The following is a 23,118-nucleotide window of genomic DNA, read 5'->3' on the forward strand; positions in this document are numbered from 1 at the left end:
GATACTCATGTCTCCATCTCTACCTTGCCGAGCTTCATCAGATTTAATAACCAGCAGCCTTGCAGAATCTGATGCTTAGATCTCTTTTTTCCAATTCCTGGTCTCGGTTTTATTTTTCTGCTATGGCGGCTCAGTGGCTGCCTTTCGATGGCTGCTTTATTTGGCTTCACTTACATTAAAGCAGGTGCAGTGCTCGTACCCCAGAACATAGGGCTAGAGGAGACCTTAGAGATGTAAGCGTGAGCCCCTACAGATGTGTTCCTAGAAATCTTTGCGATTCTTTTCGTAGGCTTAAAAAAATTATTTTTCACAGATAATGTTCTGCCCAGTTTCTTGGTTAATTGCCATAATTTCAAAACCGAAATAAAGTGATAATAATAACGTAACTCAGAAATTTCTGACATCTACGGCATTTCTTCTTTCGTTGCTGTGCCTTTGTCCTCCTGTCTCACCTTTTCTTCTCATTTTCCAGTTCTCTTTCCAGAAAGGCACAGGTGTTTCTCTTTGGGAAATAAATGCACAGTTTACCCGCAAAAATTTTTCCATGAAAATGCAACTAGAGACACAAGAGGCAATAATTCTAGGTGTAATGGTCTTATCAACCAACTTGGATAAAAAAAAAAAACCAGAGGCTTGGGGCGCCTGGGTTGGCCCAGTTGGTTAAGTGGCTGCCTTTGGCTCAGGTCATGATTTCTGGGTCCAGGGATCGAGCCCACAGTCGGGCTTCCTGCTCAGTGGGGAGCCTGCTTCTCTCTCTCTCTCTCCCTCTGCCTCTCTCCACTGCTCATTCCCTCGCTCTCTCTCTCTCCCTCAAATGAATAAATTAAAAAATCCTAAAAACAAAAACAAAACAAAACAGAGGCTTTTCTGTCCTGATTCTTCCAGGAAGCAGGACACTTGAACCAGAAATAGTACTTCTTGCTGGTGTTTCTAATCAGCTCTTTCATTTGCCTTTTCTTTCGCCCCATCGCAGCAGAATATGTTCTTTCTAGGGAACCCGTTTAAATAGTAAACAAACAAACAAACAAACAGTCATAGAAATAGAATGTGATCTTCTCATAGAAAAAAGTGGTTCCTGAGAAGTCACTGTCTTTTAGCACACACAGCAAAGTATTCTAAAGCTTTGACCAATGGGTTGATTAAATTTCAGGTCACAGAGAACGTTGCCTCTAATATTCATGCTTTTGTGCACTTAGCTTTTATACAGAATATGGACTCCTGAGGAACTAACATTTAACTTCCTGGAAGCTGAATTATATTCTAAATGCTCAGGAGGAAAATGCACTTTGGAGGAAATCTGACAAATTCGTTTGGAAGCAAATGATCACTTATTGATTTATTTTTTTATATATAAATGCAGATTTCTACATGGTGTGTTTGCAGAAAATTAAATGTACCAGGAGTTAAATATTTCATGAATAACTCCGCTGTTTTGCTGGTAAATCCTTTGTAGTGCAAAATGCATATCAGCAAGTAACTGAGATTTGTTCTTTACATGAAATCGCCTCCAGCTGGAATGAAGGATTTCCAGCTATTTAGTTTATGATAATATACCTTACCCAGCACTGATAACAAGAGGAGAACCAATTCTTCATGTCATGTCGGTCTCCATTTCTCATTTTCATGGTGCTGTTGTGATTATACAGAGCCTGGCTACCTTAGCAAAATATATTTTGAAATGTTTCCGGGGAAGATTATTGTCATCTGTGACACGGCAGGAAATATGTCGCTTGGATTTGATAAAACTGGGCCTTCTGCCTCCCCACCCCCATACCCAGGCTCATGTTGGGGGAAAGCCCAAGTTACAGGAAAGAGTGACTCAGAAATGCAGCGAGGAGGAAGGCAGAGGCGGGGCTGCAGGCTGCCAGCACCCATAGAGCCCTCCTCACCACCGTCCTCCTGCACCCTGGCTCACCCCTGAGTTGAAACAATAAGATGGCGCTCCCATAGAATGTCGCTTTTGAAATTCCTCCCAGAAAAAGCACCTTCAGATCTACTGTGACTCACGCATGCTCCCTGTGGCAGAGCTAGTAGTGCTCACGAGATTTCCCAGGAGTCGTTGACTGCTTCTGGGTAATGGGTTGGGAGCAGAAGATGTATGTGTGTCACCTCTGAATGGAAGCAATGTAGAGCAGGAGAATATGGGGACTCTGGAAGTCACATGTTGAGACGGCAACATCACAAAATGGTGGAGCCTCTGTCATCCTGGAGAAGAGGTCCCTGCTTGCCCAGCCTGGACATTAGCATGAGTGAAGGATAAACTATATTGTGCTAAGCACTGAGACCTCGGGGTTGCTTTCTCCCTGTAGTCATAAGCTAATTCTCTCTCCCCCAGTTCTCCCCAAACCTGCCTCCAGGCCCATGAGGAGAGGAGCACACACAGAGATTTTGAACCATGCCTTGCATCTCCATTCCGAATGGTTCTCACCATTTAGCAAGAATATCGGTTTGTAAATCCTGGCTTCTGGTCTTTGAAACGTGACTTTTTTTTTTTTTTAAGTGACTAGCCTGCCAGGCATCCAAAATGCTATTATCTACTCTTAAATGGCTGCCCTCTTGCCATGTGTTGTTTACTTGACAAACGGATAAGGCATAGCCCATTCAGCGTTTTATGCTGAAGGTTTTAATAAACTGTTTCTGGTCCTTACATCTTTTCAGTGATGCTTGTAAAAAATCTCAGTTTACAGGAAGATAAATAGAGCTGGAGGGTGTTTCAGTGGCTTGACAAATGTTGCCAAATAGATTACTGCCGAGACCTGTATTCAGAATTTAATTGCCATTTCTCAGGTTTCACCTTTAGTGCAGTTCCCTACTTCCAATTTTTAGAAATTGGAACTTTCTGTTTCCTAATCTAAAAACAACCAACTGGAAGGAGAACCTTGCGATGGAGAAGTAGAGCTGCCTCTGAGGCTTGGCTCCCCTCTCTCTCCCCCTGCTTTCTGTGCGTTGCCTGTTTGCTAGGAGAGCGAGTGGATCCAAGTCGAAGCCATGACTGAGCTCAGAATTCTAGTCTGATTCATGGGGTTGGGGAGGTGGGGGGTAGACTAACAACATTGAGCTCCCTCTCGCCCTGTTCGCTAGCTCCATTTTTGCTTTTCTGCATTAGAAACCAATATATTGTCTAAGACTCTAAATTAGGCATAATCCACAATTACTTCACCGTAAAGAAATTTGTTTGACGTCAGCGGTAACCAACTTCAGTGTAAGTGTGGCATGAGAAATGGAACTTAAGGCTGGGCCTTTCAGCTGTACCAATATGCATACAAGTAAGCATAGCCAGGAAAAAAGAGGAAGATAGATCATTTTAGAGGGAAAACCTACACCACCAGACTATTCATTTAGAATTCCTGTGGTTCCAGCCATAATCTCATAAGGGGACGTGTGTAATGGGACCATCGGTTCCCTTAAATGTGCCTATGAAGGTCTTTCTGGTTACGAGACACAGCCTGTCTCAGTTTATCCTATTGATTGTTCCAGATATCTATGGCTATGTAACAAATCTCCCCCAAATTCTGTGGCTTGAAACAACAGTTTCTTGGTTTTCATAATTCTGACGGTTTGTTACCCCTCAGATGGTCAACATCTGGTTCTCTGTTCTCAGATGGTTGCTCTGCACATGTGGTTTAACAAGTCACTTGCCCAGTGGCTTTTATCTGGGAGCTCGGTTGGGCCCAGAGAGTCCAAGATGGTTTTTCATCTCCCTAGGGTCCCTTTCCACTAGCTTCTCCATCCTTCCAGTAGCGTAGCTCAAGCTTCCCGGAGAGAAATGACCAGTGTGCAAATGCTCGCCATACCTCTGCTCGCATAATTCTTGCTGGAATCCCATTGGCCAAAGTACCCCACGTGGCCAAACCCAGAGTCATTGTCAGAGGGGATGACACGGTATGGATGCTGTGAGGGGCACTCCCCATGGGCCACCCACGGAACAGTCTGCCTGACACACTAACGAAGGCTTGTTTTAGTTCACAAGATGGAAGACGTTTCAACCGCAACCTCTATCCTGGTCAGCCTCATAGAGAATTGGAACGTTGCCTGGGATACCAAGAGTTTTAGAGGCCTGATTATCACAGTACAGAGGAGTAGGTACTCGTTCTTACCTGTCGGGTGTTCCGTGATGCTGCAGTCACTCAGCAACCGTCTGTTCGTGTCTCTGTGGCTCCTCTGGCTACCCACCTGCTTCCTTCTGCTCTTGACCCCTCACCTCTGCTTTCTCATGGTTTCTCATGCCGCCATGCCTCTCTGTGGGCTTTGTTCCCGCTCCAAGCTATTGACTCACTCTCCGTCTCTGCCTCATAGTTACCCTCTCCAGGACAAAGGAATCATTAGCACTTTGTTGGTCACTCTTTGGTCCCTTAAAACAGCCTTGTCATCTCAACAGGCTCAAACATGCTGCCTTGGCCACACACCCACCCCTGACTCTTCTGGCCTCGGTCAGAGCGGTGGGGTCACCCCAGAAGGACATGCTGATCGGAGCAAGCATTCAGAGAGGAATAGTGATATTCCTTCGTTCACAGTTACCTGTGATTAGGTTTGGAGGTGGGCGGAGAGAGGCTTCTGTGAGAAGCGCGGTTCCCTTTCTCACTTCCCACACCCGTCCCTCCTTCTGCAGTTAGCTCTGTCACCCCTGGAGCTGAGCTGCCGGCTGTTGTCCCATAACTGGCGACACAAGTGTGGAACAGGTGCCTCCGTGGTCAGGGTCGCTGGTAGTCTCACCCGCGTGGACTTCGCATTAAGCATGCTTTATCCTTTGTCTTAGATCTTTCAATGACATCATTGTCTACTCCTTCTTTCCTGGTCATTGGCTGTGCTAAACAAAGGAGGTGTGAGAAAGCCAGTATCCAGATAATTTCATGTGATGCAGAAAGCTAGATCTCATTGAAAGGCGGTATTTTTGATGCTCTAACTTCAGTGACTTATAAATAAAGGCTTATAAAAGGCTTTTCTAAATTCAAGAGATCCTTAAGATGTTGTTTTATATGTGTCTGTGTTTCTTATGCAGGGAATATCTCTAGAAGGATTCGCAGAACTTGGTAGTAATAACCCTCTCAGGGAGAAATGGGGTTGCTAGGGTTGCTTACGTTGAATTTATGATCTTTTATACCTTACGAATGTTGTGCCTTGGGCATATAGTGCCTACTTTTAAAATTAACTTTCTAAAGCATGTCTTGTCCACATTGTCCTAACTAGCGGCTCCTTTAAAAGGCCAGGGCTGGCATGTGGCACGATTCCTGCTGATACTATTCATGTGGCATGCCACGTGAAGAGGCCCCTGAGGTCATGCTATGAGCAACACTGTGAAGATCTTCTGAGGATATTCTGAGACCATTAGTGTTTTTTTTTTTCCCTAACATCAGTGATAAACTTGGTTAATTCTATTTGTTTATTAGCTAAGCGCCACATAAGAAGCTATGAGAGGGAGGGAAATGCTAGGGGCTCCTCAGGGTGTGGCAATGTGAGATGTCTGGAAGCTCCAGAACTTTCCAGAACTAGAACTCTGGGTCTGGCACTTCACACATGTGTGTGCCTGTAAGCAGGTGACCTGACCATTCTGTGTCTCAGCTTCCGTAGCAGTAAATTGGGAAGTGTAATGGAATTTACCTTTTGGGGTTATTGGCAAGATAAGTGAATGCGGGGAGCAAACCCTGTGTCATTCCTGGTAGACAAAAGGTGCTCAGTGAGTAATATCCATTGTGATTGGATTCTTTCCCCCTTCTCATCTATGAAATGGGCACAGATCCTGCTTTCCTATATTCTGAGGTTTTTATGAATATCAAATAAGATAACCAAAGTGCTCTGAGGAATGAAGATTTGAACTGTTATTAAGATGTGTTCTATTATCTATTATTTGGATAAAAACATCTGCTAACCGTCCACCTTTCCTTACATACTATTCTCAGTTCTAGCTACCAGATTCCTTGTTGAAACTCTACTATGGGACATCCTTTTGGGCTAGCAGCAAATTAGAAACATGTTCCTTGGTGTTTCATAAAGTTTAGCTTGTTATTTGAAGAGACCATTACAATCTCTGTCTGGCACATAATCCCAGACTATTTTTCCTGAGGTGTTTTCATGGTAATATAGTTGTGTAGATTTAAGTGTGACTTTGCAATTATACAAAGTCATTGTCCATTTTTCATTTGACCCTCCTTGCATAGTTTCAGACTCGAAATCTGTGGTTGAAAAGTGCAAGCATGAGCTAGAATGGACATTAATGTGCTAATTCTAATGGCAAATATTTTACAAAATATAAACAGTAACCGTCCCCAGGTTGACAGCTGAAAAAATGCCTTTCATGGTCAAGATAATGTCACACCCAGTTAGTGAGGCCAGACACTGATGGGTCACCAAAGCAATAATGAGTGTGCCCAGGGGCATCCAGTCACATAAGCATATTTGTTTATTGGCTTAGAGAATAGATCGTGTTACAATCAGCATTGAACCACCCATGCTGGGAAGCCGAAAAGCACAAACAGACCAGAATGAAATGGTGAGTGGTGCCTGGCCTTCCGGTTCTGGAAAAGAGCTGATATATTTTCTTAATTAAGAGGAGAATTTCATCTTTCACTTGAGAGAAAAACAAAGATTTGATTCTCTTTCAAATGACAAGACTTTTTAAGTGAGCAACAGGACAACTATGTTTCTTGGGCTTAATATGAATCCTTTGTCAAAACTTCAGGTGTTTCCTCTTAAATATATGGTAAATAATGCAGGGAAACATTTGCTCTGTGATTAATATGAATTTTAGGCAAAAAGAAGTAAGGGAACCTTAACTTGTATTTCTTTTCTAATGATGGAAACTTTACCGAAGAAGGGAGATGTTCCTTTCCCTCCTGTTTCAGAGGTTCTGTAGGTAATATGCGAAGAGTTGCTATGAGTGGAGTTAAATGAAGGGAAATATTAAAAGGCCGTTCTGTTTATCAATACTCTGGGGTCATTTTAACAGTATATGTGGTTTCAAGTATCAGGGTGAATTATATTCTGAACTTGGACCTACCATTTGTCTCATTTGAGCATGCTTTAAAATATCGGTGCAGGGGTGCCCAGGTGGCACAGTCAGTTAGGTGTCTGACCCTTGGTTTCGGCTCAGGTCATGATCCCGGGGGATTGAGTCCTACAGAAGGCTCCCCACTCAGGGTGGAGTCTGCTTGAGATTCTCTGTCTCCCTCTGCCTCTCCCATTCATCCTCTCTCTCTCTCAAATAAATAGATAAAATCTTTAAAAATAAAAAAAATTTAAAAAAAATGTCCATGCAAATATTTTTTGTAAATTTCAAGCTGCATGGCACGAGCATACCCTTTGGCCCTGAGTAAACATGATGCTGCTATTTCAAATTGGGGTTTCATTCATTGTCTGTAATTGCATAAACAGTTTAGTTTTAACTTGATTCTCAGGTAAGAGAGAAGGACCAGCATTTTGCAAGGCAAACTAGCAGACAGATGGGCTCCTAGCCGGGCAGGGCGTTGACATCAATACTGAGAGCGTGGAAGTGGTGGTTTTTCTTTATGAGACATGCAGAGCACATCGCTCTCACGGAGAGAGCTCAATTTTCTGTAGCTATATTTGATTTTCACTTTGAGTGCTGGGGACCTAATGTTGTCCTTAGGCACTGAGTTTTTCACCTCTGATGGCATACGTAGGAGGAGTGGGTGATTTTCCATGGGTAGGAGTCAGAGGCTGGGCAGGGCAGCTGCTCTGTCCTCCCCGAACAGAACCTACAGTGGAGACAATTTTGTGGCGATCGGTGCAGTTACCTTATGACTTCCGAAGAAAGACTACATCTAGTTCATGACCTCCTCTCATTGTGAGGATTGACTCAAGTCTCCTTAAGTAAGTACTTTCTCAATTTTCTTGAAATCTGAATTTTTTCTTTATGCAACACTGTGATTTAATGGCAATATCGTATTCCCTATAGAGTCTGAAAGGGTAAAGCAGGTTGAATGATACTTCCTTTTACATAGAACTGTCGAACAGTGTTCTCTATCGGGGAGGATGAATGGTTAAGGCTTGCAGGCAAAGTAAATAATGAATTAAGAACTTAGAAACTGTGTGTAGCTTCTTAAGCTCTTACGGGCATTGCAATTTATCAGGACATCTTTTAGAAAGTGTTTTAGTTCTCCTGCACCCCTTTGGAGAGCTAAGCACGTAAATGGGATACACTTGATTAGCCTGACAGAGAAATCAGGCAGGTGAGCCATCTGTTTACTCAGTGTTTGATTCTGGAGTTCTCTCTCCATCTGCCTCGTATGTAACGTCAGCTCGTTTCAGTGCCATTTATTTGTATTTTCCCTGAAGCTCATGTGTAAATCCAGAATTTGTGTTTAGACAGAAAAATCATGAGAGACCTAAATAAATCTGATTAAATGATAGAGATATGCTTTGCACACATAGAAAGACTGCCTGGTGTATATTTTGGTTAGAAATAGTTAGATGAGGGATGCCTGGGTGGCTGAGTTGGTTAAGTGTCTGCCTTCGGCTCAGGTCCGAGGGTCCTGGGATCGAGCCCTACATCAGGACTCCTTGCTCAACGGGAGCCTGCTGCTCCCTCTGCCTGCTGCTCCCCCTGCTTGTGCATTCTCTCTCTCACAAATAAATAAAATCTTAAAAAAGAGAGAGAAATAATTAGATGAGCTTCTGTATCAGCCTCCCGAAATTAATGGACATGATTGTTTATATATTGTAATATGGAAAGACAGATTTCTTGGATCTTAAATGAAACCACAGAATAAGGATGTTTCATTCAGAAAACAGTATTTATGTACATATAATGTCTATGTTTAGTCCAGCAGTTCCTTTTTTTGGATTTGTTTACCAAGAAGTGTCCCAGCTGCAATTGTCATCAGGTTCAAATCAGAACTCAATTGCTAGCAAAATACATTATCAGCATTGTTTCATGTTCCTTTTATACATGTAGGCTCTCTTCCACACACAGACATGATATGATAACTGATTTGACTGAGTTGGGTTTTTATTTTTTTAATTTTTATTTATTTATTTATTTATTTATTTATTTTAAGATTTTATTTATTTATTGGACAGAGAGAGACACAGTGAGAGAGGGAACACCAGCAGGGGGAGTGGGAGAGGGAGAAGCAGGCTCCCCGCTGAGCAGGGAGTCTGATGCGGGACTCGATCCCAGGACCCTGGGATCATGACCTGAGCCGAAGGCAGACGCTTTACGACTGAGCCATCCAGGCGCCCCAGGGTTGGGTTTTTAAATCCAGTAGTGTAAATATAAAACAGCTTTAGGTAGGCTGCCTGCCTGAATACAGCCTCTTCTTCAACAATCCTGAATCTCTTATTTCTTTTCCCTTTCCCCCTTTCTTTTTTTTTCCCCCTATAATTATTTATGTACTCCCTACAATGTGCCAGGCACTGCGATGGCCTCTGGGGACACAATAGGGACCAGTAAAGACACAGTCCCCACCCTTGGGAGACTTTCAATGTAGTGGGAAAGATGGATATTATCAAAATACACAATTGCACAAAAAATAAAAATCACACAAATCATTCAGTAATTAAGCTGTGGGAGCTGCCCTGGTCTATAGTAATAACATCCCTCTAGCCTCTCGAGAGAGCCATTGGCCACCCCCACCTGTCTTCATAAATGAGAAGACATGGTTAAACACTTCCTTCCAGGGAGGAGTTGGCCGTGGTACAGAGTTCTACATGGTGGCTTGTACTCATGTTCTCCTGTGTAGGACGGACACTTTCATGTCCCAGGCACACAGTGTTAGTGTTACGGGAGAGGGATACATAAGTGGGAGAGGCATCACCTTTGCCTGAAGGAGTAGGGAAGAGAGCATGCATATCCCCCTCCCCCAAAAGAACCTATTTATCTCTGTACCTATCTATATACCATACATCATGATTAAAACCAAGAATTTCAGGAATTCTTAGGGGGGAGGGTGAAAGGACTTCTAGTTTGGTTGATCAGCTAATGTTTCCATTTTAACTGATCGATAAAGAAATCAATTGGGCTTTGATAAGGAAATATGGTAGAGAGGGGATTCCAGGTGAAAGGAACCGAGTAGACAAAAGCAGAAACGTGGGAGAGAATTCAGGGCATTTTGAAGGACTCACCCAAGAGAGAGAAACAGAAACAGACCAGCAAACCGAAAAATAGCTCTATGCAAACAGGAAGGGATAAGGTTGGTAGGATAAATTGAGGCCAGATCACTGAGATTTTTCTATTATCTGTTTAAGGATAACTTTATTTTATTTGGTAGATCCCACTGTTTCGGAGGGTGACTGGTGGGAAAAGCCTGGAACTGGGAACCCCAGCACACCTGCTGGCCTGGTCTAAGTGAGAGACAGGAAAGGCCTTAATTGCTGGTGGTTCAGCTGGTAAATCAGTGTTTGGGTTTGAAGCAAATTTGCCGCAGTGCCCTGGACTTTCCCAAAGATAGTTTCTAGAATGGAGAAGCCATTAGGCCTTCCCTCTAAACTCACACTTTCTAATTCATTTATATGCCAAGTTTTTTTCTATTAGGAATGACATGGTAGCCTGTGATATAAATGCAGATAGTTAAAATGGGAAAACCGTAAGGGTGGCAGTGTGGACAGATTTGCTTGACATCACTGCAAATATTTCTGCCCTGATTTTAGCTGATTTATGAATAAATGATTATTCCAGTCTTGCGAGTTAAATATTTAAAAAGTTAGCTCCGTTTTAGAGTTCATGTATAATAGAGAACTGATTTTCTGGGCAGCAGACTTCCTCTCATTTCCTTCTTTTTAATACACTATAATTCTTATTCTATCCTTTTTCAGTTCCCTGCATGAAAATTATTTAAACGTTGCACGCAAATCTTTTGTGAAAGAAGAAAAGGAAATTCAGTTTGTGGGTCTCAGCAGGAGTTCAGCTAATGCAGCTTAAAATAATGCCGAAAAAGAAGCGCTTATCTGCAGGCAGGGTGCCCCTGATTCTCTTCCTGTGCCAGATGATTAGTGCCCTGGACGTACCTCTTGATCGTAAGTATTAACGTTTTAAAGCTGTTACGCCCGGGAGTCAAAGCTTCCCAGCATTTCCCATCACTGTGAGCTGTGTGAATGGAGAAGGTGTCTGTGTGATCCTGAAAAGCTAATCAAAATTAATTTGGCTTTTACCTACAGCACCTGGTGTTTACAAAGAGTCTCACCAGAAAAATGGCCATTGAACCAGTCAGATTATTGTCCCCTCCCTATCATTATCTTTCTTCCTCCTCAGGTGCCTTTTGAATACCATGGGGCAGGCGGAGGGGTGGGGGGAGCAGCGGAGAAGGAGCGAATTGTGGGCTGCCCTGACCCTCCCAATGGGGTGACTCTTGATAGAAGCAGTCCTGCAAGAAAACTATATGAATCACTTTGAAATGGTCATGGAGACTTCCCCACTTGTCCCCTCCCCACTCCTCCACTCCCACGTCACCCTCAAGTGCGCAGAATGCTCTGGAAAGATTGGTGGATGGTTTCTCAGCCAGCCCCACGCACTTCCGTATCCCCAGGCTACCAATAGTTCATTTCTCTCAATTCCAACAGGGCAAAATTCACTTTACGTGTGAGTCTGGATCTTACCTAAGGCCTGGAGAAAGATCTTTGGTTTAAAAAAATGTGATCAAAGACCAAAATGTAAATTTTGTGGAGAAAACAAGTCATGGGCAAAAACGCAATTTAAAATGGAACCAGCAACATCTACCGTATCAGAGCCTACCCCTTTTCCTACCAGGAAGCATATGCTGCGCCCTGCCTGCTCTGGGTGGCCTGGTTGTGAAAAAGAAAGATAACGCTGGGTTCCCACTCATCAGGTCTCTCACAGTGGAAAGCAGAATTTCAGATTTGGATGATGACTGTTCTTCAGCTCATCCTTTATTCTTGATCTGCCTGACCTCCTTAAATCCATTAGTTTCCTGAATAGAACATCTGTTTGGCATGCTTTCCAAGGTGCAAGGAAGATAGCACCTTCCTGGGGCTATTCAATTGTTGGGATGTCATTTTTTGCCAAAGAAGGTTGCAAGTCCCAGTGGGAAGACATTAAGAAGAGATGTGGTTTGTCTCACGCTTGGGTGACATCCTTTGCTGTGCAAAGGACAGTAAAATGCAACATTTTACTTCCCTTCCAAAAATATTCATTGACCTTAATTTCAGTTTTAAAAAAGAATGTATGATTGGTTAAGCCCTTTGGAGTTGGAATGCTCAAGTAAGCATTTGCCCCAGCCGACATAGAGAAGAGAGACAAAAGCCCTTGAGAGAAATGGGCTTTTGTCCTCTCTTGTGTTAAATATATTCTCCCTTAATCTGACTGCTCAATCTAACAATCGGGGGAAACAGTCACCTACCGCTAACTCAATTATCGCTGCTAATGGAGAAGAGGCATAACCATGATGAAAAGAAAGTCACGGACAACCCGGGCGCTCCTGCATTAACCTTTACAAGTAGTAATGACAGGCAACACTGCAGAATCATTTGAATTGCATGCTAATGTAATTTCTTCCCCACCCCAATTCCTTCCACACCCCGTCCATCTGAGCCCCTCCTTGGCGCGGGTACTAGTAACGCCTGGATGAGGAGGAATTCTGAAGCAGACATACGCTAACACCTGAAAAGTTCAATCACTGACTTGCAGATTAACCATAGAAATGTGAAAACCTTAAACCAGTGCTGCATTTGGCTCAGATGGAGCTTCGGCACTGTAGTGATGTCCCATTGTTAGGTATTATTACCATGGGCCTAGTGATGTCTGGGATAATAGGATCCGACACGACACAGTATGTGACAACTCAGATTAATTGTAGATTTCAGCTATTTTTCAAATTGAACATAATTACTTGTCCGGCACATGTATGGAATGGAATTAGCCATTCCTAGTCCTAGAAGAATCCTTTTTTGCTGAAAGCATTGCTTTTGTTCTTCCATATGTTTATGCGGGTTAGCTGCTGCAGGAGTAAACAAAACCATTAATGGGAGTGTGTTTCTTTTACAACCTCACGACTTCCACGTTCACTGCACTGGTTTTCCAGGTCAAACCAAATAGACAAATGCCCCTTTTATCTCCAGGGTTCTAACGTTCTTATTACTAACATCTGGTTTTCTTTAATCCTGTTTGCCCACTCACCTGCTGATATTGATGGGGAAAAAGCAAAACTTCTTGAAGACTGTAAGTGTCTTTCTGTAATTACTAGGCAGTGTGAACACTTGACCATGTCTTTGTTTTTGAATTAATACTGTGAATTGAACGCACAGCTTTAGGAGTTGTGACTAACGTCTTTTTGAGCATGTGCATTTCCTATGGCTAAACATTGCATTTAAATGCCAAGAAGCAAGTTTAATATGTGCCCTGCATGAGTTCTGAAGACACAGGTATTACTCTTTCTTTTACCAGTATGCTGCTCGACTAACTTCCAAGCTTTAATATTTGCATCTGATGTAACTCAATGAGGAAATTCACAAAATTTGAAGAAAACGGCTGTCTGGGTCTAAACGCCATTAAATGCTTGCTGGCATCAAGGCGTGTCTCTCAGTATCTTTCAGAAGGTGAGCGCAGGCAGATGCTTCACCCACATCAGCAGCGCTCTGCCTCGCCACACTTCTTCAGGACCGTGTAGGCTAAGAGCTGCAGCTGTATAATGGCCCCAGTGAATTTGAATATCGTTTTGAGGTGTGCAAAAGACAATTCAGCAGCCCCCACTTTCATCGTTTCTGAGTGCTGTCTCTGGCAGTTGGACAGCTCCTAGTGTCTACCTAAAAAATAGTTTTCGGGCATTTGAAAAAAGTCCTGTGAGATTGGATTAACCAGGAAAATTATGTAAAATCATCTTTCCCCCTACTCTTTCAAAGCGTTTGTTAGTTGCCAGGTGACCTAAGTACTGTTCAAAGAGGTACTTAGAGACAGTAAACTCCTGACAGTTAGAGGACGGGCATCTAACCAACCCAGCCGAAGTTCTGGGTTTGAAACCACAAGACTCGCGCCTCTGTCACTTGCAGAAAAATACAAGGAATTGACCAAGGCACTCCCCACAGTCCCCCCACCCACCACCTGGGTGTCCACTGTTCGGGGGTGAAATTCCAGACTTCTTTCCACCATCCCAAACTGTTTACTCCCAGAGCTTAAAGGCTCACTCAAGGATGAAGCTGGTCCAAATAAAATTGATTATGATCATAATTTGCACAGAGCTCACACTGAACCATTACGGGAGTAGCGTGCACTCAGAATTTTACGCAGATTCTTTGATTATTCCTCCCAGTGACCCCAGGAGGTAGATACCACTTTTAAACCCCATTTTCCCTCTAAGGAAAGTGGGGCTTGCAGAAGGTAAGAAATTTGCTGGAAGTCTCACAGCTGGTAAGAAAGAATCAGACGGGTTCTCGACCCCCAGACCAGGGTGCTACCCAGCACTGCGAACCGACAGGGCTTCAAGAGTGAGGGTGCTTCGTAGCGTGGCGGAGGCTAGGAAGAGCAGCCATCTGACTGGGAGCGTGAGACGGGGCTGGCTCTTGCTACAGGGAGGGGAAAATGGTACTCTTGAGTATCCAGCAGTTACTAGGTGTGTAATAAATGATGACAGGAACGAGCTCTGCTTTTGATTTGGGCTTTAGGTGTTATTTGGATGGTCAGAGCCAACATTTTAGTATCCATTGTAGTGGACAGCAACACGACTGGAGACCAAACAAGCGAAGAGAACCATGTTGGCTGCTTTATAAGAGTCAGACATGGAAACGATAAATTTACCCCTGGCAACAATTAACCACCATAAAGAAAGACAAGAGCAGATGGCAATTAGTGAGCTTTGGGAAACGCTTGGTTGGCAGGTGAAGGAGGCTTCATGAAGCACAGAACGTGGGTGGAGAGGGAAGAGCCAGAATTTGAAAAGCTTAAATGATCTAGATAAGTCTTTGGACCAGATGCCACTACCACCTCCCGCCCCAGTGGCAACAACCAACATTGCCTCTAGAAATGGCCAAATGGCCCCCGAGGGGACCCGAGGTTGAGAACCCTGGTCTGTATGAACGGCTCTCCCTGGAGTTGTACAAGGCAGTGGCTTCTACTGGAAGAGTTTGGTTGTCTTCTCTGCTCTGTGCCTTCCTTGTCAACCATTTAACTGCCCTGAGCAGCAACCGAAGTTGAAATAGATGGTTTCTCTAGTTCCTGTTCTAACGTCCTGTGATTGTGGTTTCACAAGAAGGACATGGTGATCTCCGAGTGGCTTGAGCCCTGGAAGTCCAGATATGAACTTCCTTCAGATTAAATTGTTCTGGGTCAGAAGGATTCCCCCATAGGATTTGAAAATAAAGGATGGGATTGCACTTGGAAGAGCAAAATGGAAATGTTGTCTCCTGTAACGCTAACTTCCCAAATTGATTTGTTCACAACATATCTTAATTTACATTAGCACGCTAATGGACTATAAGTCAGTTACTCTTTCCTAAGAAATGCCCATTTGCCTCATAACTTAAATTTTGTTGAAAAGCATCATTGGAACCAAAAAAGTCACAAGAATTTCTCATTGTTACATCAGAAGAGAAACAGTCTTAATATTAAGCTTGTATTGGTAATTATTTTCCCAAACTTGTCATGGGGGGGGGGAATGGGCTCTGTGAATCCCTAAAAAGTTACCAAAAGGAAGTTGTGCCTTGACTTCAAAGCTTTAGGAGACTTTTAGTTAAAAATATAGTGACGTATGTGCTGCCACCATAGAAATGGCTAAAAGTATCTGGAGCATAGTTAGTCTAGGGCAAGAGATTTTGACATAGAAAAAATGATTTTTGTTATGATCTTAAATGATTTCTTTATATTGTTCTTCTTTCTACAATTAAGTGGTACAGCCCCCAACCATTACTCAACAGTCTCCAAAAGATTACATTATTGACCCTCGAGAGAATATCGTAATCCAGTGTGAGGCCAAAGGGAAACCGGCTCCAAGGTGGGTGCGCTTTCCGCTCTGTTACAGAACTGAAAACAAACATGGGTGTTTGTTAATTTCAGGTCCTGCGTATCTCTGAACTATCACTGTAGGTTCATTTGTTTTGTCTTTCTGATGACTTGAAGTCAGATTGTTCTTCCTGGACACCCAGATAAGTGTGTTTCTGTACTCACACCCTTCTGCAAAATGCGCCAGGATTATAGGGAGATGTGGAGGAAAGCCTTCTAAGGGCTCTACTGCCCTTACCACATGGGCAAACCTGTTTTCTCGGGGCCTCAGTTTCTTCTTCTGTAAATTAGAAAGGTTGAATTTGATGGCTTCACAGATCTGTCCTTGCTCTGTAGAGGTCTATACATTAGTCCTGAGGGGATCTTCAGACGTGGCAGGGTTCAGTACTCAGGATTCTCCATATGGATCTTGGCATGAGTGCTGCAGAGCATTTTAGAGGTGGTCCAACCAATAGATGTTCTAGACGGGAAACTGATTCCTGGAAATGCTTCTCCGTGTAGCCAAGGTCCCACAGCTGATCAGCAGATGCTCTGTCCCTTGCGTAGTAACAAATGGGAAGTTTTGGAGAGCTGGGTTATTATTATTAAAATGTAATGTGGATTTTTAAATAATAAAGAAGTGAACAAACTTTTCTAGATCTTTCATTTCCAAATCTGTCTATTGCTAGCCTTACCCAACTATCACAGACTAGCACCTGAGAAGAAAATCAGCTGTTAGTAAACACTGAAGTATATCAAAAACACCCGTCAGAGGTTTGCTACAAAACAGTAACTTCTGGCATATCATTATATCACGCAAGCCCGAAGTTGATGTCATTTCACGGAGTCTGCCTTGAGGTTCCCATCGACTTGACACTTCCTGCCACTCTTTATAAGGCAGGATTACTATTTTGGGCCAGGTGGTTTTTTTGTTATGGGAACGGGGACGGTCATGCCCATTACCAGCCATCATCTCTGGCCTCTGCCTCCTTTCCCTCGGGAGCTCCCACTTACCACCACGTCCTGCCCCGAGATGTTGGGACAAGCACTGCCGTAAGGGTAAGCAGTGGGAAGGGAAATCCCAGTGGTCCTGCAAAGCACAGTGAGGTCTAGAGATTCACGCCGCTGGAGGAGCGTGGCCACTGTTGATTTATGACTAGTTAGAAAGTATTTAATTACTCGAGCGCCAAGACTCCTGTACAAGGCAGTCTAAATAAAACGGAAAAAGAAGAATCGCACTTCAATTTGAAATACTTCCTGAGGAATTTACAAAATCATCTCTTCTAGAATTGAAAACTCTCAAAATGTGTTTTATAGAGAATTACCACTTTTAATAGCCAACATTTAAAACACCACTGAATTCGTTCTCGCCCCCTCCCCCCATCTTACACTTTGCATTTTGGTAACTTGAAACTGGTCTGATCCCTTTCAAACGCACACATGTACTAGTACCTGGGAAGGCCTTTCTTGTCACATTTCAGCCCAGAGCAAAATTTTATAGACAGGTTATGAACTCCTTGAACAATGGAGTTTACAATAAAAATGCTAATAAAGCTCTAAGAGAACGTGCCTCGGAGACCTACTTCTGTATTTTCTTTGAAAAATGACAGGCAATTTGTGTGCCTGATTTCCTTGAGACAGATTTTGACGAGTTCTAAAAGAAGGCACGTACCTTAAAATGTACGGCCAGCCCTTTTTTCTAAGCCCTGATTCAATGAAACATTTTAGGTATAGAGCCTATTGCTCTTTCACTGAGTATTAAAATGTAATCGTTGTCTCTAGAAACCTACAAAACAGCTAGGAGTTTGTGAAAGAGGAAGTAACCCTGTTTTTCTGGACTGTTAACAAACTTAATCCTTGATGTGTTGGGCAGCTTCTCCTGGACCCGAAATGGGACGCATTTTGACATAGATAAGGACCCTCTCGTCACCATGAAGCCCGGCTCAGGAACCCTCACGATCAACATCATGAGTGAAGGGAAAGCGGAGACCTACGAAGGGGTCTATCAATGTACAGCCAGGAATGAGCGTGGAGCGGCAATTTCTAATAATATTGTTGTCCGTCCTTCCAGTAAGTGGGACTTGTCCACCAAACAGGACCCTATTTTTAAGGATGGCTCTGAGACCCAGCATCTGTAACCTCATCTAGATACTATTATAAGAAAGCGATGCCGTTGATTCTAGTACTCTCACTTTGTTTTCCCTGAAAATTCTTGCTCCTTTCCACTGAGTTCCTCAGCCCAATGCTTTGCGAACCCAGTATGTCTTTTATGCAAGTCCAGAATAAAACGCCAAGAGTAAGAAAAACGTGTCTTCCCCAAATGGATCAAATCATTAATTTCTCACGTATCTTATGCATGAGCAAACTTCCGACAGCCCGATCAAAATAAATTCAGTATGAAATGGATAATGGGTAATTAACATTTTTGTCTCAAAGTTTCACTGGAAATAGAGGGGGGGGCCTCACTACCTTGAGATAATTGTGGCTCTTTTTGCAGTAGTCGCTACCCATGTCCTCTCAACAGCTCGTATTTAACGAGCAGGTATGTAAAGAACAGTAACCATTTGCAGTCGTGGTCATTTTGAAAACTCGTGTTCGTTAGTGGGGAAAAAAATTACAAATAACAAAAAAGAAGTTGAAAAATGTACTCCTGAATCTTTCCACTCAAGCAAGTAACTGCCGCTCTTTCCACGTTTTCTAGGCGGATATGTGTGTATGTGTTCCAGCTGAGCTCATTCTGAAGTACTATTTTATAACCTTTTCTGACTTATCTACATATCATCTATATTCTCATATCAGTCTCTCCATAAGTATACTTCCTTAATGTATAATAGTGTACGACACTCAAAAGCGTATGTGCACAATTATTTGTTTAAACAAACCTTTGACATTTAGTGCTTTCCATTCTTTTGTGAAGAACACACTTGTAGTGAAATTCTAACGTATCTTCTTAGTGATTTATTTAATAATACAGATTTTTAGAGGGAATTGCCGAGTCAGCATTTATACCATTACTGGCAGTGAATGAAAATCATTTTTTTACTTTTAACATTGGATTTAAAAATTATTTTCTTGTTATCTTAATGTTCATGAATTCTGAGTTACTATTCCCCCCAAAAGTTTATTTTGTCTTCCTTTCTAGTGTTTTTTTTTTGTTTTTCAATGCAGAAATGACTTAGAATTGTTATTTTATATCATAGGGTCACCGTTGTGGACCAAAGAAAAACTTGAACCAATAACACTTCGAAATGGCCAGTCTCTGATCCTTCCCTGCAGACCCCCGCTTGGATTACCACCACCTATAATATTCTGGATGGATAATTGTAAGCTTTAAAAATATGAACTTTCTGTCTTCAAGATTCTTATGCTTGCTTGCGGTCACAATGAATTGTTAGCTCTTGTGATTCATAAAATATTTATAAGACGTTTTAGAGATGCTCAAAGAAAAGAAATGCTCGTTGAAATAACATGTCATGAAATAAGCAGCGTGATTTTCTTGAGCACCTACTGTGTACCAGGCACTGCTCTAAAGAAACCAAATTTCCTGCTTCCACCGAGCTCATATTCTATGCAGTAGGAATAGTTGGGGGTGAAGATGGAAGCAGAACTCACTGCATTTATAAAGTAGGTGTCAGTTGGCAATAAGTTCTATGAAGAAAAATAAGCAGGGACGCTTGGGTGGCTCAGTTGGTGAAGCGTCCACCTTCGGCTCAGGTCATGATCTCGGGGTCCTGGGATCGAGCCCGAGATCGGGCTCCAGGCTCAGTGGGGAGACTGCTTCTCCCTCTGCCGCTGCCCGTCCCCTGTTTGTGCGTGCACACATGCACACTCACGCTCTTTCTCCCTCTCTCTCAAATAAATAAATTAAATCTTAAAAAAAAAAAAAGGAAAGAAAGAAAAATAAGCAGCGTTTTGAGCAGAGACATAAGAAATGAGAGAGCAAGGCAGGCCCGTAAATGTCCAGCTGGAAGGGCAATACACAGCCGCCAAGGTGGGAGCTTCCTGGTGTCTAGAAAAGCCCCAGTGGGCAGTGTGGGCAGACTGGGGAGCCCAGTGGGAGGGAGACAAACAAGGTCAACGAAGTCCAGGGCTCAGTACAGCGGGCTTCGGCTTTTGCTCGGAATGAAATGGGAAGACAGGGAAGGAGTGACTGTACCCGAACCTAAGCAGCTACGATAGCCCTCCTTCAGTTCCTGTGTGGATTGCAGAGGGGACAAAGGTGGGTCAGGGACACCCGCAAGGCACCCCGTGCTGAAATCCAGGCAGGAGCTGATGGTGATGTGGACTCGGGTCGTGGCCGTCAGGTGGGAACAAAGAGTCAGCTTCTGGATCTATTTTGGACGTAGAGCCTGCAGGATTTATTGGGATGGGCTGGGGGCATGAGTGGGAGCAACCAAAGATAACTCCAGAGTTGAACACGGAGCAGCTGGCAGCATGGAATCACCGTTTCCTGAAACAGCAGAAGCCAGCAGGCAGGGGCGGCAGGGAATCCAGCTATTTGGGATGTGTTACATTTTGTCATTCAGGTTTGCTTTTTTTTTTTTTAATCACCAACAACAACTAATAATAATTGGGCATTTGTTAAGTGCCAGTCCCTTTGCTGAGAACTTTACATGGGTTATCTCATCAGTTTTTTACAACAGTTCTATGGGGCATGTCTGATTATTATGTTTTTTATCGAAACATAATTGGCAATGTTCTGTTAGTTGCAGGGGTACATCATAGTGATTTCATACTTCTCTACATTATTAAATGATCCCCGCAAGTCTAGTTACCATCTGTCACTCTACCGAGTTATTACAATATGATTTATTCCCTGTGCTATACAGTATGTCCCATGACTTACTCATTTTGTTACTGGAAGCTTGTACTTCTTAATCTCCTTCGCCTATTTCGCTCATCCCCCAACCCCTCCTCAATTCTGGTAACCAGCTATTTATTTCCTGTATCCTTGAGTCTCTCTTGTTTTGTTTGTTTGCTTGTTTTAGATTCCATGTATCAGCGAAGTTATGGTATTTGTCTTTCTCTGTCTGACTTATTTCACTTAGTGTAATACTCTCTAGGTCCATCCATATAGTCGCAAATGGCAGGATTTCATTCTTTTTAATGTTGAGTGGTATTCCATTGTATATACCATGTCTTCTTTAGGAAAGAAAAGTCATTGGGGGGGTAGGCTAGGTTGGGGGGCCTCTGAGGGGCTTGTCTGCAGCATTCCATCATCCTCACTAGCTGTTGTGAGCCCCCCGCCCAGTGTGCTCCCCCCGATTCCTTAGCGAGGCCACAGGCTCAGGCAGGGTGGGAGCCTGGGATGCCAGGTGCCTCCAGTGGAGTCTGGCTCAAAGTTAGGTGCCCTCACCGTATTTGGTGTCTGTCTGAGCATGGGGAGCCAAGCCAACCTGACATCCTTACAAGCTTTTTTAACGCATCTTCTAAGATACATGTGTATGTGTGTTTAACAGTATGGGACTATCTTAAAGATTAGGAAAAGTCCCGCAAACTCTTTTGTAAAGCATTTTTTTGGTTTCCACTTGCTTAATAAAACACTCGCCTCTATGATTCTCATCTCAGCTCTACCCCCAGCCCAGAGAAATTAGGGTCTGGCAGGCACAGATGGAGTTTTCACGTGTCTGACTGTTGTTTCTGCAGTTACTTGCTTTTACTCGAAGAGCTTTAAAGGGGGGAAAAATTCCAGTGAAGTTCACAAAACTATTAGTAGATACATTTATCTTGGTCATTGGGAAAGTGGCCACTTGGCGGTGGAATCATCTGGATGTCCCTCTGCCTTTCTCCAGCTTTCCAGAGACTTCCACAAAGTGAAAGGGTTTCTCAAGGTCTGAACGGAGACCTTTACTTCTCCAATGTTCTCCCAGAGGATACCCGTGAAGACTATATCTGCTATGCCAGATTTAATCACACGCAAACCATACAGCAGAAGCAACCCATTTCCGTGAAGGTTATTTCAGGTAAGAGCTCAGCCTCCTGACTCCCTCTTTCAACGATGTTTACAAGTGTGCCTAAAATATATTAACTAGTAAACACTACTGACCTGGAAGTACACAGGTTCACTGATCAGGAAACTACCTGTGACCGGTTACTGACGTGCTGGCGGATAAATAGCACGCATAACCTAAATACTGTATTTTGCCTTCTTTGCTGATATCACCGTTGCTGTTTCCACGGTAACTTTCTGAGTCTCCTCAGTCCCCGGAGCATTTCCGTTTGCTTTATGCCCCAACGTGCCTTTAATGGGCAGCCCTGCAGCTTCAGTTTTGTGACCCTATATTACCGGCAGGGGGTGGCTGAGTGAAGGGGTTAATCAGTTAGTCATGTACAACGCAGAAGTCTGTGTTTACTCGGTAGGGATGGCACTTGGTCAACATAGCTGTATACATTTACTTTTGTTGCCCGAGACTTTTTTGTAGTACCTTCTCCCCTGCTTTTTGTATTCTTCATAATATTCTGTTTATTTCAGTGGATGAATTGAATGACACCATAGCTGCTAATTTGAATGACACTGAGTTTTATAGTGGTGAGTTATGGTGACTGCAACTGATTCTCCTCTCCTTCCATCATAGAACTCAGCTCACTAACTTCACCTCCATAGCTATTAGACCTGATTTCTTCATGAGAGTCCTAGTTCCGTGTTTAATACCGCTAGAACAAATGTGTGTTCTCTACGAAATTTAGCTATAAGCTTACATCATGTCACTAAAACATTTTGCACGTTGTATGTATAATAATGAAAACTATTATCACTGTTTTCATGTAAAGCACCATTTCCCGTGATTTGGAAAAAAAAAATCTTTCGTGTATGTTTAGAATTATATTTTTCATTTTTTTGTCTTGTTCACGAACTTTTCTCATTAACCAAATAAGGGTGCATTAACCTGCTGGAATACTAACTCGTCAGTCTTAGTGAACTTTAGCAACTAACATCAAGTGGATTTTGGTAGTAAATCATCCCATGTCCCATATGTTCTCACATGACGTTATCAGTGTCATATAATTAGCAATAGTAGTTCTCTTAGTTTTGTTTAAAACCAACACTATCTTCAGTGGAAATAACCTTTCTAAAAATAGAGCATTTCAGTTTATTCTTTTAAAAAGAAAAGAATTTGATTTCCTTAAGGGAAATATGACTCTCAAGTACAGAGTCTATCAATGAAAATTGTGGTTTCTGGATATGGGGGGTGCTCTTAATGGTAGAATTTCTGCTGTATTAGTTTTTTGCCCTTGAG

General features: G+C 42.9%; 1 protein-coding gene across 27 annotated transcripts in view; it reads left to right on the forward strand.

Moving 5' to 3' along the window:
- NRCAM (neuronal cell adhesion molecule) overlaps window positions 1-23,118 on the forward strand; it is a 272,829-nt gene that overhangs the window by 185,446 nt on the left and 64,265 nt on the right. For 12 of the 27 annotated variants that reach the window (XR_004627115.1, XM_034666192.1, XM_034666216.1 and 9 more), the window contains exons 4-10: window positions 10,771-10,971; window positions 13,112-13,129; window positions 15,788-15,893; window positions 17,754-17,950; window positions 19,081-19,203; window positions 21,673-21,843; window positions 22,353-22,409. Coding sequence is in view for 26 of the 27 variants with exons in the window: in XM_034666192.1 (XP_034522083.1) it covers window positions 10,866-10,971; window positions 13,112-13,129; window positions 15,788-15,893; window positions 17,754-17,950; window positions 19,081-19,203; window positions 21,673-21,843; window positions 22,353-22,409 (778 nt within the window). In the remaining variant the exon portion in view is untranslated. Of the gene's footprint in view, window positions 1-7,465; window positions 7,828-10,770; window positions 10,972-13,111; window positions 13,130-15,787; window positions 15,894-17,753; window positions 17,951-19,080; window positions 19,204-21,672; window positions 21,844-22,352; window positions 22,410-23,118 lie in introns of those variants that run through there. The other 15 variants (XM_034666195.1, XM_034666200.1, XM_034666258.1 and 12 more) reach the window with 4 other exon arrangements.

This window comes from Ailuropoda melanoleuca, chromosome 1, assembly GCF_002007445.2.
Source record: "Ailuropoda melanoleuca isolate Jingjing chromosome 1, ASM200744v2, whole genome shotgun sequence".
In the NCBI taxonomy this organism is placed as follows: Eukaryota; Metazoa; Chordata; class Mammalia; order Carnivora; family Ursidae; genus Ailuropoda; species Ailuropoda melanoleuca.